The 18,362-nt window shown below is 44.0% G+C and overlaps 1 protein-coding gene and 2 long non-coding RNA genes across 11 annotated transcripts in view; 2 read left to right on the top strand and 1 right to left on the bottom strand.

The window, feature by feature from the left end:
• The window catches only part of LOC148685409 (uncharacterized), an 85,157-nt gene that overhangs the window by 33,520 nt on the left and 33,275 nt on the right, over positions 1-18,362 (top strand). For 4 of the 9 annotated variants that reach the window (XM_088672542.1, XM_088672539.1, XM_088672540.1 and 1 more), the window contains exons 20-21: positions 3,873-3,893; positions 4,548-4,574. In XM_088672542.1, the coding sequence (XP_088528668.1) occupies positions 3,873-3,893; positions 4,548-4,574 (48 nt within the window). Of the gene's footprint in view, positions 1-3,872; positions 3,894-4,547; positions 4,575-5,291; positions 5,319-5,964; positions 5,992-6,707; positions 6,735-7,816; positions 7,844-8,157; positions 8,179-8,694; positions 8,722-9,587; positions 9,609-10,445; positions 10,783-18,362 lie in introns of those variants that run through there. The other 5 variants (XM_088672541.1, XM_088672538.1, XM_088672534.1 and 2 more) reach the window with 4 other exon arrangements.
• On the top strand, positions 10,952-12,218 carry LOC148685412 (uncharacterized). Its single transcript, XR_015950680.1, has 2 exons — positions 10,952-11,439; positions 11,969-12,218. It is a non-coding gene; the product is annotated as an uncharacterized LOC148685412 (long non-coding RNA).
• Positions 12,227-17,675, bottom strand: LOC148685411 (uncharacterized). The gene is made up of 2 exons (XR_015950683.1): positions 17,030-17,675; positions 12,227-14,177 (listed from the first exon to the last, which is right to left on the bottom strand). It is a non-coding gene; the product is annotated as an uncharacterized LOC148685411 (long non-coding RNA).

Below are 18,362 nucleotides of genomic sequence, written 5' to 3'. Positions count from 1 at the left end.
TTGTCCCTGGAACATAACCCTCATGTATGTTGACAGTTGGCTGTAATATAGAGATTTGAACAGAAACAGAAGCAAATATAATGTGCTTCTCCTGTAATATACTCAGTAATGGGATGTGAATAGATATAAATACCAATCTCATCTTTTCTGTATTTTCTTTGAATATATTTGATGATAAAATATATGAAAAACTAAAAAGCAAAAAACTAAAAAAACCCACTATTGTTTCCCTTTGTAAAAACAACAACAGAGGAAGAAGAGATCTCCAGTAAGTATACAATCCTCATTGTGACTTTTCAATTGAAATGTTTATTTATTTATTTTGTAACATTTAGTTGTGTGGGAGTTTCCTGATGGATTCTGGGAATCGGAAACTAACTGAAAAAGCCCCTGAATCGGTAGAATTTATTCTGGGCCCAGTCATTATACTGTTCTTTGGGGAGGTGTTGTTGGGGGGCAGTGGGGTCCTGTACTTTGGGAAATTTTTTATACTGGAACAAAACAATATTTTGAATGGAGGCTGGGAAAAAATTCTAGTTATTTCCTGAAAGAGACCTTTCAAATGTTATGTCCCTCTCCTATCCCTTTGTCCCTGTGAGTTGGTTTGTCTGGTATCCTCTCCTTTGGGAAAATGAGGATCTGAGAAAAACCAGAAGGGACATATTTGACCATCCCCAGTCGGATGGCAACTGTGAAGCACATCTAACTGAAGCACTTGGGATCCAACCTAAAATAGGTGCCTCAGGATGGCTAAGAAGTAATGTAAGAAGAATAGTCATTGAAACCAAGAAAGCATACAAAGCAAGGGCGTACCCACCACGGGGCAAGTTAGGGCAGCTGCCCTACTCTAGAAGCAGGGCTGGTGGGCAGAGGCGGAGCACAGCCCGGCGGAGCGCGAGTTCGCCATTCCCGCCGCGCCGCACCGTCCCTCCAGCTCCCCGGCGCGCCCTCAGGCAAGGCCAAGCGCGGCGGGGAACCAGGGAGCGCGGCGCGGTGGGTGGGAACGCCGAACTCGCGCTCCGCTGGGCTGGGCTCCGCCTCCGCCCACCAGCCCTGCTTCTAGGGAGGGGCACAGCCCGGCGGAGCGCGAGTTTGCTGTTCCCGCCCACTTTGTGGCCCCTCCCCTTCCGTGCCTTGGCCCCTCCCCTTGCCCCCCCCCTAGTTTTGATCCTGGGTACGCCCATGATACAAAGCAACACCCCTGCAAACCACCAGCAATGACAGGCATGGAAGAAATATCACTTGTCTAATACTGAAATGTACACTTAAACTTTGTTGGGTTTAGCTGATGCCCAAGAGATGGAACTCTTCCTTGAGTGAGTTCCATAACCTGAGCACAGCCATCCAAGCTCACCATGCACACCACAGTGGGTGATGGATATTCACATGCCTTTCTGTGTGCTCCATCCCAAATAAGACCACTCAGTACAGGGTCTGAACTCTTTCAGGTGCGTACCCAGGATCAAAACTAGGGGGGGGGGAGATCCCTTTCCCATATTGCAGGGGGGTTGAACTAGATGACCCTGGTGGTTCCCTTCCAACTCTGTGAATGGTTCTGTTATTCTGTTGTATCTGAAGGGCTGTTCACAGGGAAGATGGAACAAACTTGTTTTGTGAGAGATGCTTGTGCTGGGATTCCTGCACTGGAGGGGGTTGGTCTAGAGGACCCTCGGGGGTCCCTTCCAACCGTCCAGTTCTGTGATACTATGATTAAAATACTCCAAGAAATAAATAAACGGGCTTCTCTGTGGCAGTCATTGGAAAGGGCTCCGGGGGTGGGGGGGGGCATCCCACAGAAAGTTTGGTATGTGCCCTGCCAAACCACCCTCTAGCCTTCAGGTTTATTTTATTTTTATTTACTACAATCTATTGTAAAATAACAACAGCAACAACCTCAAAGCAGTTTACAAAAGGATAAAACAAGAAAATTAAGGGGGGGAATCACAAAACTTTAAAACGTACAAAAAGTTAAAATACTAAAATAGATTGAATTTCACATCCACTTTAATGGATATTCCCGGGTTCTAGTATTATGAGAAGGAACAAAATATCTCTCAATCCCACCCAAAATTACTTACCTTTTTTCTAAAAGTTAAAATGCCCCAGATTTTGTAACATTTCCTCATAGGGGAATTGCTCCAATCCCTGGAGTATATTGGTTAAATACACACACACACACACACCTCGCCAAATAATGTGATTCTCTGCCATGGCAATATGCTCTCAAGAGACCCAACCTTCAGCAAAGTAGCCTGTCAGTTTTGTTCAGTGCACATGCTGTCAATTACCGGGGTCCGGGGTGGCGGTGACACAATGTCCTTTGCCACGCTACCTGATAAACTGCAAATATTGTACTCACAGGTACACAATCCACTGAGTCAACCATTCATCCCATTATTTAATGTAAACTGCTTAGCTCCTTTTTTATAGGAACAAGGGAGTTGCCTTATACTAAGTCCATTGGTCAGTCTTGCTTAGTATTGTCTACACTGACTGGCAGCAGCTTTCCAGAGTTTCTGACTCTACCTGGACATGCCTGTAACTGAACCTGGGGCAATGCAAGGCAGGTGATCTATACTGAGCTACAGCCCAGAGGAGCAATTACAGTAAGAAAAGACAGTAACAGTTTGCTATAATTTGGCAAGCTTTGGCTACCTAAACCAGCTCAAGAGAGTGACTTGCAAAAGGCACCTTTTGTTTATTTGAAACGAAAGAATGTCACGGATTTGCAAGATGCAAATTTAATCCCTGCCCCCAGGCAAATCTACTGTACTTGGGGTGCAAATTGGATTAGAGCTCACAGCTCCTTCTTTTATGTGGCTGGGCACAGGAGGAGGTGCTGCTAAAAAGATATATTAAAAAGCAAAACTTTTGAGGCCATTTATCGTAATAATTTTCACAACTTGCCAGACGGAAGTGAACAAAAGAGTGTCACAAGAGGAAGAGGGAGTTAGGATTAAATGCTCCTGGGGATAAAAGACGGGGGGGGGGGGGAGAGAGAGCTTGCAGCAGATCTCTCCCCCAACCGTCCTATCGATCCCTCACCTTAATGGGGCAACAGCAAGGATCACTCATCTTTTTTACACGCAGGAGCATTGCCGGCCAGCTGCTGGGGGAGGTGGTGTATATGTGTGAGAGAGAGGGGGGGCAGAGAGAGGCAGAGAGACAGAAAGTGTGCCCATGAGGGAAGCGCATCCTCCTGCAAGTTCTTTCCAGCCTGAGGACACCCCGCACCCCCGGTGGCAGCTTCGGGAACTTCAGCCCCCTTCCCTGGTCTGGAGCTGGGCGAGTCGGAGCGAGAGCTGAGCCCTTTCCTTCTGGGCGGTGTCGCCGGCGGGATGCCTGCCTTCCTCGCTCGGCTGCTGCCTTAACCATTTAATTTTTTGCTTTTCTCTCTATATATGCTTGTGGGGAGTAGATCTCCTTGGCATCCTCTTTTTCTTCTGTTCAGAACATTGTTGTACTGGAAGAGAAAATCCAGAAGGTTTGTTTTTAAGAAAAATTAGGGGAGCAGGATCTGGCTGGCAAATAGTATACCCAAATGAACACCCCAATGATTTTTCTGAAAAAGGTTTTCAGATTTTCCGCATTATACCCCACCTCCACTATTTCCTTCTCTTTGCAATTTGGTCGGCCTCCTCTCCTTTGTTACGGAATTGCTCTGTAAAGAAAAAATGACTAACATGGAGGCAGCTGTGAAGCACATGAGACTGAATCAGTTCAGATTGCTTTCCCTCTCTCTCCCGATGTTTCCCTGATGAAAAGGGGAACCCATATCTGAGGATCTAAATATGTGTTACATGACATTTCGATATGTTAAGCAGTTAAGAGAACATGACAGACTAACAAGTTGAATTTCCTTTTCAATTTAGCTTCTGGGAGAAGCTGTTAAGGTGAGTATTGACAAATCTTCATGCCCTGTGATTTGTAGTGGGAGGGAGAAGGTCTTCTGTTGCTCATAGGATGATCCCACTGAGGGGAAAATTCACTACACTGTAATGTTTTCCATTTGTGAAAGGCAGGCATTATAACTCAATGAAGTTTGAATTCCAAACCAAGGAATTATAAAACTTAGGCTCATCAATAACTGATATCATCCTCCTGGTTGGCAACCAGTATAGCAGAATGTCCAAGCAATTTCATGAAAATATTTTCAAATTTTACATAATTTACTTTCTTCTTCTTTTTACAAATTTTTACAAATTTTCCAGTATTACTTTGTCTTTGCATGTTGAACTGTCTACTGTTCTTTATCTGCTCTTCTAACCTGTATGGAAAAGGAGAGTGAATTGCACACCAAATTTATAAACCTGGTTATTAGAGAGGCCTTCCTTCCATAACTCAGGAAATAAAATTGGCTAATATGAATGCAGCTTTTCAGCACGTGAGAGTGAATCAGTTTCCTTTGGTTTGCCTGCAAATTCTCATTTTCCTACATGAAGTAGGAAAATCTCTGACTGAGGATAAGACTATGTTGTGTGGCATACTTGTGACTGGATCTCCCACAATGCCATTTGCTAATCAGTCCAATTTGTTGTTCAATTTAGAATCTTGGTGTTTCTGACGTAGTGGATGTGAGTATTGTGGAACTTTTATGTATTTATTGTATGGTCGGCAGTGAAGGTGGGAAAGAGGGAGGGCTTTTCTGCCTCAAAATATAATATCACTGCCAGGGGATAAAATGACGAACAATCTGTTCTCCAGTTCAAAGTAGCTTACTATAGAAGGAACCTTTCTTTGACTGAATTCCTGCTTGAGAATATGAGGATGAAACTATGTGTTAGGTGGCATACCTGGGACTGGATATTTCACCGTACCATTTGCGGAATTGTATGGAATTACCCAGGAAAGGAGATTGGCTAAAATGAAGACATGCGAGACTGCCTTTAGATCCGTTTGCTTATTTATTGTGATCTTTCCCTCAGGAAAAGGTCCTGCCTGAGGATGAAACTATGTGCTATGCACCATTTCAGTGTCTCTATCTCCCACCATGCCATTTTCCACTGTGGGCTTTGAAACATCAAATATCCATATAGCTTCATTTCATGCTATGATATGATCCTCCATATGTGCAAGAACTAGAAAGAGGGGGGGAAACAGGAGGCCCCTGCAAGTCTCCCTTCTTCAATTTCTGTATCCGTAAACTGGACTTTGGCAAGAATACCTTTACATAGAGTTCTGTGTACTTATGGCTCTTCTGAAAAGACAATTGTCCTCTGTAAAGTAGCACAAATTATAAGGTGTCCAAATAACATGAATGTCTCATAAATTCTATTTGCTTTTCTATTTAGAATCTTGGTGTGGAAGAAACGTTGAAAGTGAGTATTGTGAAACCTTTGCATGATTATTATATGGTCTGTAGTAGTAATATGAGAGGAAGGGAGGGAAGGAAGGAGGACTTTCCAAGCAAGGTCATACAAATATTTCCAATTTTTCCATCCCCTTCTCTTCAGAAACTTGTTGTACTGGAGATTAAAATCTAGGGTTTTTAATAAAGGTGTTTTTTTTTAGGAAAGGTCTGTAAGTAGGAGCTGGCAGGTAACTAGTATAGCTAAACCTCCAGGCAGTTTCATGAAAACACTTTCAAATTTTTCATGTTATGCCCCATCTCCACTAATACTTTATCTTTGCATGTTGGACAGTCAACTCTCCATCTCCTATTCTAACCCTAATGGAAGAGGAGAGTGGATTTCACACCAAATTTATAAGCCTGGTTATTAGAGAGGCCTTCCTTACTTTCAGGAAAGTATGGAATAACTCAGGAAATAAAATTGGCTAAAATGAATGCAGCTGTTCAGCATGTGAGAGTGAATCAGTTTCCTTTGGTTTGCCTGTAAATTCTCATTTTCCTACATGAAGTGGGGAAATCTCTGACTGAGGATAAGACTATGTTGTGTGGCATACTTGTGACTGGATCTCCCACAATGCCATTTGCTAATCAGTTCAATTTGTTGTTCAATTTAGGGTCTTGGTGTTTCTGAATTAGTGGATGTGAGTATTGTGGAACTTTTATGTATTTATTGTATGGTCGGCAGTGAAGGTGGGAAAGAGGGAGGGCTTTTGTGCCTCAAAATATAATATCAATGCCAGGGGATAAAATGACGAACAATCTGTTCTCCAGTTCAAAGTAGCTTACTATAGAAGGAACCTTTCTTTGACTGAATTCCTGCTTGAGAATATGAGGATGAAACTATGTGTTAGGTGGCATACCTGGGACTGGATATTTCACCGTACCATTTGCGGAATTGTATGGAATTACCCAGGAAAGGAGATTGGCTAAAATGAAGACATGCAAGACTGCCTTTAGATCCGTTTGCTTATTTATTGTGATCTTTCCCTCAGGAAAAGGTCCTGCCTGAGGATGAAACTATGTGCTATGCACCATTTCAGTGTCTCTATCTCCCACCATGCCATTTTCCACTGTAGGCTTTGAAACATCAAATATCCATATAGCTTCATTTCATGCTATGATATGATCCTCCATATGTGCAAGAACTAGAAAGAGAAACAAAACAGGAGGCCCCTGCAAGTCTCCCTTCTTCAATTTCTGTATCCGTAAACTAGACTTTGGCAAGAATACCTTTACATAGAGTTCTGTGTACTCGTGGCTCTTCTGAAAAGACAATTGTCTTTTGTAAAGTAGCACAAATTATAAGGTGTCCAAATAACATGAATGTCTCATAAATTCTATTTGCTTTTCTATTTAGAATCTTGATGTGGAAGGAACGTTGAAAGTGAGTATTGTGAAACCTTTGTGTGATTACTATATGGTCTGTAGTAGTAATATGGGAGGAAGGGAGGGAAGGAAGGAGGACTTTCCAAGCAAGGTCATACAAATATTCCCAATTTTTGCATGTCTGCCCCTTCTCCACTATTACTTTGTCTTTGCAAGTTGGACAGTCTGCTCTCCTTTATCTGCTCTTCTAACCTTAATGAATGGGAGAGTGAACTCCACACCAAATTTATCAGCCTGGCTGTTAGAGAGGGATGCTCCTTTCCATAAGGTATGGAATAATTCAAGAAAGGAAATTGGCAAAAATGAAGGCAACTGTACAACACATGAGACTGAATCAGTTTCCGTTGGTTTGCCTTTATATTCTGATCTTTGCGACATGAAATGGTAGAATTCCTGCTTGAGAATGAAACTATGTGTTAGGTGGAATACCTGGGACTGGATACAGTGGTACCTCGACTTACGAATGACTCGAAAACTGAATTTTTCGACTTACGAATGGGGGTAATGGCCGCACGCTCACGAATGTCTCGATGTCTGAAAGGAAACCGCGGCGGTTTTAGAAAGGGATTTTTCGAGTTACGAATTTTTAGGTAGGGTTGCTTCGACTTACAAATATTTCCATTTTCAATGCATTCCTATGGGAATTCGCGCTTCCAATGGCGTTTTTCAACTTACAAATTTTTCGAAGGTGCCTTCGGAACGGATTAAATTAAAGTCAAGGCACCACTGTATTTCACCATACCATTTGCTAATCAGTTTGCTTTGCTTTTCTGTTTAGGGTCTTGATGTGAATGCAGCCATGAATGTATTGTGATTCTTGAGTGTGTTCCCTATATGATGTATAGCAGAAATGTGGAAGGCAGATGGGGAGGAAAGGAAAATTTATTCTCTGTCACAATATATAACTTCAGCCAGGGAAGAATTCACAGAGCTAAAATGCTTGCCCTTTCCTAAAGCCGGGGATTTTTAATGCATTTGGATATAATCTGCAGGTCTTATTTTTTACATTTCTGTATCCTTAAATACTGAACTTTGGCCAGACACTAATATCTAATATATTCAATTTGCTTTTCTATTTAGAACGTTGATTTGCCAAAGAAGGTGCAAGTGAGTACTGTGAAACCTTAGTGTGTTTACTATATGGTTTGTTGCAGTAAAATGGGAGGAAGGGAGAGAAGAAAGGAGGAACTCTTCCGTGACTCAGAGGATGACACAAACCATTGAATAACTCATTAGGCGATAATGTTTGCTATTTGGCTGGCAACTAATATTATTTGCCAGCCCTCTTTTCTAGAAGGTAGAAGTGGACTGTGTGCTGATGGTTCTTCAGAATAAACAATTGTCCTCTGTCAAGTATTGCAAAATATATGTCATGCAAAGAACATGAAAGCCTAATATGTTCAATTTGCTTTTCATTGTAGGTTTTGGAGGGACTGTTGAAAGTGAGTATTGTGAAAGCTTTCTATGGTTATTATATGGGTTGTAGTGAGAAAGTTCCATTTATTTCCATTTAGGGTGCTGTTGATAAAGTGAATGTTTGCATTGTGAACCATTGTTTTGTCTACATAGTCCATAATGGGAATGTGGGAGGAAAACAGGAAGAAACGAGTAGGTCCCGCCCCCCAATAGAATCCGAATCAGGGAAGACCAGACAGAGTTAATATGATTGCCCTTTCTTAAAGCTAGGCGATTGTCAAAGCATTTGAGCATCATTTGCTGCCCCCCTACATTCATTGCTACCATTAAGGAAATTAAAGCTGGGGTGTCTCATTGTAGATCTCCCCAAGCAGTGTTTTATATGTAACTGGACTTGGATTGATCTCCTTTCATATAGAGAGCACTTTTAAATAGCTGACAACCCTTCAAAGTAGATGACTGTCCTCTGTATAGGTTGGACACCTGACATAGTGTTAAGAGTATATAAAAGCTCAAGTAATTCCATTTGCTTTTCAATTTAGGATCCTCAGGTGGCTGGGGCACTGAAAGTGAGTATTTTGAAATCTTTGTGTATTTCCTGTACAGTATTTCCTATTCAGCCCAGAATTGAGATACATCAAAACTAAAAGAGCCAGCATGGTGTAGTGGTTAAGAGTCTCGTAATCTGGGAAACCAAGTTTGTGTCTCCGCTCCTCCACATGCAGCTGCTGGGTGACCTTGGGGTAGTCACACTTCTTTTAAGTCTCTCAGCCCCACTCACCTCACAGAGTGTTTGTTGTGGGGGAGGAGGGGAAAGGAGAATGTTAGCCGCTTGAAGACTCCTTTGGGTAGTGATAAGGTGGGATATCAAATCCAAACTCTTCTAAAACCACCAATCTCTTCAGAACACCATGGGTTTTAAACATATGATATGTCGTATGATGTACAGTACTTACTTTAGAGTTTCAATTTAATTTACAATTTCTAATACTTTAAAAAGTGATTAAAATTATTATGATTACAAATTTCCAAAAATGTTTTTATTTAATATTTCTAAGAGCTGCTTGCAAAAATTCATCTTGGGATCTCAATGGGATCACATTAGAAATATATATTTTGTACGTACATATCCACCTTATGGGGTTCTATTTAGGATAAATGGTTCTTCTTGGAGTAAAATATAACAGAATAAACAAGACCTCAAACTATAATACCATTTCCTTCAGTCATTTCTTTAGAAAGTTTTTCATTTAAAAGATATCTGAAAAACTAGTCAGGGTTTTCTTTTTAAAATGTGTTTAAAGCTGAATGATAGTGGACTGTGTATTGATGGCTCTTCAGAATGGACAACTCTGCTCTCTCAAGTGTTGCAGATTATAAGGGGTGCAAACAACCTGAAAGCCTAACAAGTTTAATTTTTTTTCTTTCACTGTAGGGTTTGAAACAAAAATTGAACGTGAGTATTGTGAAGCCTTTGTATGATTATTATATTGTATGTAGTCCACATTTCCAGAAATACTATCTTGAAGTGTTTGGTACTAAAGCAACAGGGTTACTCACAGTTTCCCCCAGAGTTTCAGGTGTCTCTTGGGATCTTAGTAGGCCACTCCCCTTCCCTGGCGGGTGGGGTTGTGGACAAGCCCCAAGCTCTCACTGTGTTCAGCGGGGGTGTGGCAGTGCTCCCGCGTCATGGGGGAGTCCTGGCCGTGTCACACCCCCGGCCAACCAATCCAGTCGGCCAGGTGGGCATGGCTTACAGCATTTAAGCAGCCACACGGCAGGGTTGTTCTACATCTTGGTTGCTGCCTCAGTACATCAACAGGGCTCCCCCTACTGGTGGTTGACCTTTCCTGGACTACCTGCATGGCGGGCAGGAGTCAGAGATAGTCGGTTCAATTCCAGTGCCTAAGCCAATACCACTCACATTCTGTAACCAATAAAGTTGTGGCCTTTATTAGCCCATTATCCTAATATATTGGTGTCCATGTGTTTATTATTCAATAAATAGGGGAGGGCTCGGGACCTTGGCATGGGAAGCTTTTAATGTTTAATAGATTATTGTATTTTAATACTCTGGTGGAAGCCGCCCAGAGTGGCTGGGGAAACCCAGCCAGATGGGCGAGGTATAAATAAATTATTATTATTATGGTTATTATTATGATGCAATGCAGCATATGGATATAAAGGGCAATGCTGCCTATTGGATGTTGAGGTCCTCTCCCTTATACACCTCAGTGATGTATCCTTGAGCTGCTCAGGAAGGACTAACTACATACACACTTTTATATTTCAGGGTGCTCTTGGTGCAGTTGTGAGTATTGCTAACACTTTTAAATGAGCAATATTTTGGTTTACAACGAGAGGGGCATTAATACTATTATTTATATTATTTAACTAGATAATACCCGGTAGCTTCTGTTGCATTTGTTTGTAATCTTTGCTAGTGGTCCTAGTGACATTAGTGCAGTCTGAGTAATAGAGGTACTATGGTTTTCCACGTGGAAATGGAGAGCAGCAACCGGTTGAGCCTCTGCATAAAGTTGTTAACCCCATTCCCACCCCCTAGTGCTGCATTTCATGTGGGGACCCCAAATGCATCCCCCTCAGAATAGTGCCTCATCCCCCCCCCCCAACAAGGCTGGAAGGCAGGGAAAATGGCACTGAGCATGAAATGCAAATCTTACCCCCTGGGGACAAGGGAGGCGCACTTGGGGAAAGGAGTGGTATTCAAGAATCCATTTAACCTTCTGATATCTTACATGGCTGAGTTTTCTACCACAACCCTAGAATGGAAAACGGACAAATGTGCAGAAAATGCAAACATGGTCACCCTCAGATTGGTGCCTCATTATTTGTGTTTTTCTCTTGTATTTACATCTTGTGGCCCACCATGAGATCTTCTGATTAAGGGCAGTATATAACAAATATATAAAAATATATAATCGTAAGGAACATTTTACAGTAGCTATGAGCCTACAAAAGCCTGCCTCAGTGTGGAAATGGTTGCCTTCCTTGGACTTTTTACTCAGAGGAGACCCACTGAAATTAATGGCCTAAGTTAGTCATGTCCATTAATTTCAGTCGGTCTGCTATGAGTAAAATGTATATTTCTCAGTGATAAGCAAATCTTTGTGCTGGGTAGCCTCTCTTTCCTTTCAATGAAATTGTCTGTTTGCAAAGTCATTTAGTGACCTGTAGTGACTTACTGAGTGCCTTAAGGAAACAGAGAAATAACTTGTGTCTTTTGCTTCTTTTTCAACAACAATCTACCTGAGCAGTAAAGAATTGTAAGTATTTCTATGTACATAGTCTATATATGGTTCATCTGTGTTATTAGTAATATCCTGGTGGGACTGAAATACTTCAGGGGAAAGGATTACCTTTCTCTGAGAGCCTCCTATGTGTAAAATATTTTCTGGTCTGTAGAGAAGCTATCACATTAGGGGGTGTTATGGGCACCCTTTCACCGCTGAATATGCTTTGACTCGAATCCACAGTATAACATATATACAAAATGAGATCAAGACCCTACTAATAAAACTTCAGCTCTGTTCAGTAGATAATGTACTCAACTCTGATGATAAGCTGGAGAGTTAAAGTTGGTCCGGTGGTGATACCACTCAGGGCCTGGACCCCTGAGAAATGATGCTCTCCAGATTTGTTGGATGCTAAGTCCCATCGTTGTGGACCATTTGCTATGCTGGCTAGGAAAGATGGGGATTGGGTTCAGGAACATTGGTAGGTTGTCCCTCAATTCCCTTTAGAATAAGATTATCGTCACTAGATAATTTATATGATTTGCTTTATTATTTCCAGGTGTCTTACGGACTGAACATACCTGGACCAGATTGACGACGACTTCTTGCTCCTGCGCATTCCACCTTGCCACTCCAAAGCCAATCAAGTGACACCAGAGAATCACTAATCATACTAGTACACTTTAGATAATTTCTGTAACTGATTTTGTTGCCTTTGTAAAAGAGGGCTGGGGGCACTAAAAACTGCCCCACTACCCACCTGGAGGATGGCAATTGCTTTGCAATAATAAAAGAAAATTGCAATGTCACTGAAATGGTTTGCTTGCTTTTTATTAACAGTCCAACTAAGAAATCATAACATTCATTATTGCTGAAACAAGATCCACTTACATGTCACACGTGTCACCACATATGTTTGCTTTTGTGATACATGAATTCAGTAAATACAGGGCTGATGGCAGCTAGGCAGTGGATTGCTGCAGAGTGACCCATCTTCACTACGAGGTAGTAAAATCACAGGACTCCACCTGTTCAGGAATTTTCTGCATACCTGTTCAGGAATCAGAGCACACAATGACTTTATCCTGCAGTTCAATTCCCAGGTTGGGAATCTTGTTGGAATAAAGTTATAAACTCAAACCAAAAAGCAGCCAGTAACTGGTGGGAGCCCCTAGCTACCTTAGTCTTCCAAGGCCAGTAAAAGTGTGCCGGGCTGCTCCCTGCTTCTGCACAGGTCTGCCTCTCTTTAATTTGTGGTGGAAGCTATGCAAGCTGGTTCAAGCTGGAGGTGCATATAAGCAGTTGTTATGGGAATAAGTGGAGAAACTATTAGCCAGAAGGAAAATTAGGGGAGGAGATGGGTGGACCTGGTGGAAGGGGGTGACCCAACCTTAGTTAGGATTATGTGGTTAACTTCCTTTTTGTAGAAACAGCTTCCTTTTCCTGAAATTATGAAAATTTTGTTATATGCCCACTCAACCAAAGCTGCATACCACAGGCCAGGATAAAATCAATTTGAATAATTTGATTTGTTGTTTTTCTATGCTGCTTTTCATTCAAATGAGTCCCAAAGTGCCTTACAAATAATAAATAACAATGGCATAATAAAACATAAAAGAACATTACAAATACAGCATAACTAATGTAAAACAATTAACCAGTCATCAATAAAACAATTACAACCTATAACATGCTATTAAGAAAGCAACTAAAAACATAGGCTAAACATTGCAATTACAGTAAAAGTTATATGATTAACAAATCAATACAGCATATACAATCTAAAAAACAGAATAGCAACTTTAAAAAATAAGCAAAGTACTGTTAAGGTTATACACAGACACTACATGCCCCCATGACTCATAATATTTCACTCTAGTTAGTTCATTAAAATACATATAAAACACAGATGCTGCCCATTGTTACGCCAGCTCAGCCAGATGCTGTTCCTGTTGGGGTCCTTGGGCAGTGGCCCATGGTGGAGACAGTGGGGCTCTGGGCCTACTGCCAATGGTGAGGTGGGCACTGACTTGGTAGCCTGCCCAGGCATTGTTGAAAAAGAACTTGTCCCCCTCACTCTTGATAATCAGGAGGTCAATTTCCACTTGAGGAAGTTTGAGACAAGCCTGTCCCTCCTGAGCAGTGAGTCATGGCTGCACTTGGTGTGGAGGCTGACCAGGAGGTCCAGCAGTGCCTCCGAGCTCAGGATGCTCCCGCTACACTGTGTCCTGTCCACCACCAGCTGCCCCAGCTTCTGCAGCCTCACCCTGGCTGACATGTTGGTGGAGGAGGAGGTGGACACTGAGGGGAGCAAGTGGGGCAGCTAGTTGAGTCCACCAGGCAAGAGGGAGAGGCCACGAGAAAGACGTTGAGTGAAGAAGCAGGATCCGGCAGCCCAGATGAGCTTGCAACGATGACTCGGAGCTGCAGCTTGGTCTCAGCATCGAGGCCGTGGCCCACGGAAGGCGTGAAAGTAGAGCGTGTCAGCTGGCAGGGGTGGGCGGGAGGAATTGGAGAGTGGAAATGAGCATGTTTGCATCTCCAGGTCCTTGGGGTCCCTTAGCTGTTCCTCCCCAGGCTTCTGCTACTGCTGGTGGTGGTGACAGACTTCATTCTCAGTAATTGATGGAGTTAGCAGGATGAGCAAAATGGTCTATAAAACACAGAACGTGATGCTAGGACTCTGCCAAACACTTGCTTGGTGCCCTTACTGTCCTGTAAACGTGCTGAGAAGCCGTACCCAAACAACCTCACCCCTAATCCTTTCCCTGGGAATTGGGGCACAGAAGTTACATGTAAGCCTTCAGCATTTAGCATTTAGCATCACCACACCAACCTTCTAAAAATGAATAAATACATGGATACAAATGTTCCAGAAATGTCCTGATTTACAACCAGTTCTTAATTCTGCACGACTCACCCGCAATGGACTGAGTTGCAAAGCAGAGTGCACCAGGCAGCTGCCTTGCATACAGAAGTTCCCAGGGGCTATCCCTGGAACCTCCAGAGATGGCAGGGAGAGACCGATGACTGAATTCCTGAAGAGAAGCTGCCAGTCAGTGTCAACAATATTGAGCTAAAATGTATCAATGGTGTGACTTGATATAGGGCAGCTTCCTGCATTCCTACATGGCTATCCTATCCAGAGGAGAATCAAACTCCTGATTGCCTGAATTTGTGTCAAACTCCTGATTGCCTGTTTTTGAGATGATATTATTACATTCCCATTATCCTGTAAATCTTACTTGTAAACCCCATTTAAAAACACTATGGGTTAGAGAGCAATATATTAACTCCTCTCAAGTCTTTCAGCAAACTTACAACAAAACACCAAAATCAGTTTGCAAAGCTTAGAGCAGTGTTTTTCCAATAACAATTCCAATGTCCAGCTGCTTGAATCTCTCAAGAAGGTGAGCTGCCACTTCCAGTTGCAATGAGCTCTCTGGAGGGCATTATTTCAACTCTCTGGACTCCCTATGACAAAGTCAAATTCCAAGTCCAACTCTTTTAATAGCTACACTTTGGAATGTTTTGATTCTTCACAACAGCAGCTTCAACAAAGTATATTCTATTGAATGGCTTTACTTGGGACGTCACCTACCAATGCTTATCTTAATTTTGTTGTCCTTGGCATAAAGGACACACTTTTCAACAAACAACTGAAGCAAGTTACATGCTGATTTTTCTCATACAGTATTGTCTGGTGGACCAGGCTAAGATATAGAACCTCAGGGTCAAATCAGATGAGGCCCTTATCTTGCCTGACCTGCCTCTTCCTCTCCTTCTTCTGACCCATCCTGTGCACCACATTCCAGCTCTGAAGCTTCCCCTGCCTTCAACTCTTGCCTCCTGGCTGCTATAGTAGCTCACAAATCATTGACCTCTCTCAAGTCAGTGACACCCCCCTTCCCAGTATGAACACTTGTCAGCATCCTGCAAGTCCCTGACACACAGTGACCAGCCTCCCCTGCTGTGCTGTGTGAATTGGGCCGCATCCACACTGTATTTTTAAAACAGTATGATTCCACTATAAACAGTCATGACTTCCTGCAAGGAATCCTGTGGGCTGTCATTTGTTAAAGGTGCTAAGAGCCATCAGGAGACCCTTATTCATGTCTCGGAGCTACATTTTCCAGAGCTTCTTGGGAAGGGGGATTGACGGTGAAGCCACTCTGAGAATTGTTGCTTTCTGTGGTGAAGAGGTATTCCATAATAACTGTCAGCATAATGATTGATTTCCGCACGTATTCCTGGACTGTATCAACCCTTCATAAGAGTAGTTTTAATGAAGCTGCCAGCCAAACCTCCCTGGGGAGCATGGGCGTACCCAGGATCAAATCTAGGGGGGGGGGCAAGCCATGGTCGTCCAGGTTGTGACATTTCAGCACGGAAAAGGCCCCAGAATATCCCCACAATAACTCACACAACACACATCATTTTTGGTTTGGGTTTTTGGACGAGGGGGGGGGCATAATCCCAGGGTGAAGTCACGGAGGTAGGACCCGCCCTCTTGCTGTCTGGCAGAATCTCTGCTGATGGCCCATATCTCTTTCCCTTTGTTTGCCTAATAACACAGCCATTCTCAGCAAATGAATCCATTGTAATGCTTTCCTGACTCATGGGGAATTGGAATTCAACCTACATCAAATAAGATAATCACACCCAATTTAAGAAATCAATCTGTGCTTCCTTTCACATGAACTCCCTCACAGAAATCCTGTAGAAATCCTGTAGAGCTGAAAGGGACCCCCAGGCTCATCTAGTCCAACCCCCCTCATGCACAAGGTTCTGTTCTGACTGTTACACTTTGAGTCAGTTCGGCGGGGGGGGGGGGCAAACAAGAGAGGGTAAGGTCACCAATGCCTGTGTCTTCTTAAGTTGAATCATCACCTAGCTGCCCAAGCAGATGTCTTGCACAACCAAGCAGAGCTATTGTTCCTGTAGTGGAACTCTTATTCTGTTCTGTTACAACCATGCTTCAAGAGCAAGCAAGTTTAAAGGGAAGCCCAGGCTGGTAGCCATGCTAAATTATTTTATTTTGGATGCTGTTTGGGCAGCAGAAGCAGCCTCCCTGAGATGCACCCTGGTCCCTTGAGGGACTCCTGCTCCGTCTCAGACAGAGCCCAGTGTTATACAGACCAGGTTTCATGGGGTCAAATGGGCATACTCTCTGGGAGGAAACTCAGGAGGCAAAGGGGCGCATATTCTGGCCAGGTTTCAGGGGGCAAGGGGGCATAATCCGGGGCTGGCTGAAGGGAGAGGGAGCAAAGGATTGGAGCAATTTCTTAGGGGACTCAGGGGAGAGGGGGATGTTTGGGGGGGGGACCAGCAGGGAGGGGGATATGGTTCAAGGACAAGGGGGGACATAATCCCAGGGTGAAGCCAATGAGGAAAACGGCTGCTTTTGGGGTGGGCTCTTCCCCATCCCACAAAAACCCAAAAGTGTCCACCCTCTGCACCTCTCAAGGACCCCCCCCGTGCCACCCCCCATGAACACCTTATGTTTAAGCCTGATCCCATAATAAACATTACCTCTCCCCCACTTAAGCCCACCATAACCCTGGGGGGCAGCACCTTTGAATGACCCTCTGAGCACACACGCGTGGGAGTCGGGACTCACCTGTACCACAGAGTCAGGAGGGGAGGCAAGGGCACGGCACCGGTGTAGCAGCGAGCAATCAGCTGTTCCTTGGCGTTGGCGCGGTGAAGGCAGGCAAGGCTTAGGCAGGCAGGGGGGATAGGCAGCAGGGATCCTATCCTTCCAGAGCTCCAGCAAATGCGGAGGAACAGCAGCAGTGGCGGCAGGTAGGAGGCAGCGGCAGCGCAAGGGCCCGATCCAGGGGAGGCCGCTCACGCTCAGGCCGACAAGGAGGCAAGGAGGCAGAAGTGGGGCGAGCGGAAGGAGCACCAGCAGCACCAGCCAAGAAAGTGCCTCTCAGCTCGCCTCGCTGGTTTGAACGAGCCCGGCCCCTGGCCACGCCCCCAGCCACCCGATTGGCTGGCTGGCGATGACGCGACGGGATTCCCCCAGGGGGCGTGGTCAATGTCCACGCCCCCCCCCGAGGGGAGGGGGCGGGCACGCAACTCCTCCCCACCGGCCTCTGAAGAGCTCTTTTTTCTTTTTACAGTGGGGGAAAAACAGCACGCGCCCCGCTTTTTGCATTGAGATGAGATTTCTTCTTTTTAGCTTGGGGCTGGGGGGGGGCAGCTGGCTTCTAGAGTAGGGCAGCTGCCCTAACTTGCCCCGTGGTGGGTACGCCCTTGCTGGGGAGAACATTCCACTAACGGGGAGCAACCACAGAAAAGTCCCATCCTGTCCCTAGGATTCTTTGGTGGAAGATTCAGCACCTGCTCTCTGCCCCACGCCCCAGGTGCCAGAGCATGAAGCTCCCCCACTGACCGCCACCACTCATAGAAGCTATGGTAGTCAGCTAAGTTCACACTGTTTACTTGACATGAGCTTGACAAAGGATTGCCCTGTCACGACAGGCTTAGGAACCTTAAAGAAGATTTGCACATTTCCTGCACATGGTCTCATTTCCCTTAGGCACTTCAGAAATTCTTAAGGGATAGTTAATCAAGGGGCCCTATTGACAATTGCTTACCCTGCTTCTTGCCTGCATATTTCTAGTTTCCTGACACAGCACAGTTGTCTGCAGTTTTACCTCCACAAGCCTTTCCAACTCTTCAAAAGAATCCTCAATTGTACTACGAAGGGGGGATATTGTGTGTACGGACCCTGCACTTACCTCACTGCACATACCTGGAAAAAGGTCAAGCTGAGCATACTTGGCTGCTGAATAATAATGCATTATTGTTTGCCACCCCGTTGGTCCCTGTCTTTGAGTTCTACAACACCTTTCCTTTTGATGATGGTTTCTGATAAGTTATGCTTTCCTCATTGACAAAAAGAGATTGATCCTCTGGACAATGGAGCTATTACACTGAGCAAC

The sequence above is a fragment of the Zootoca vivipara genome, chromosome 6 (assembly GCF_965207765.1).
Source record: "Zootoca vivipara chromosome 6, rZooViv2.hap1.1, whole genome shotgun sequence".
Classification (NCBI taxonomy): Eukaryota; Metazoa; Chordata; class Lepidosauria; order Squamata; family Lacertidae; genus Zootoca; species Zootoca vivipara.
This window is presented reverse-complemented; position numbering and strand designations above follow the sequence as displayed.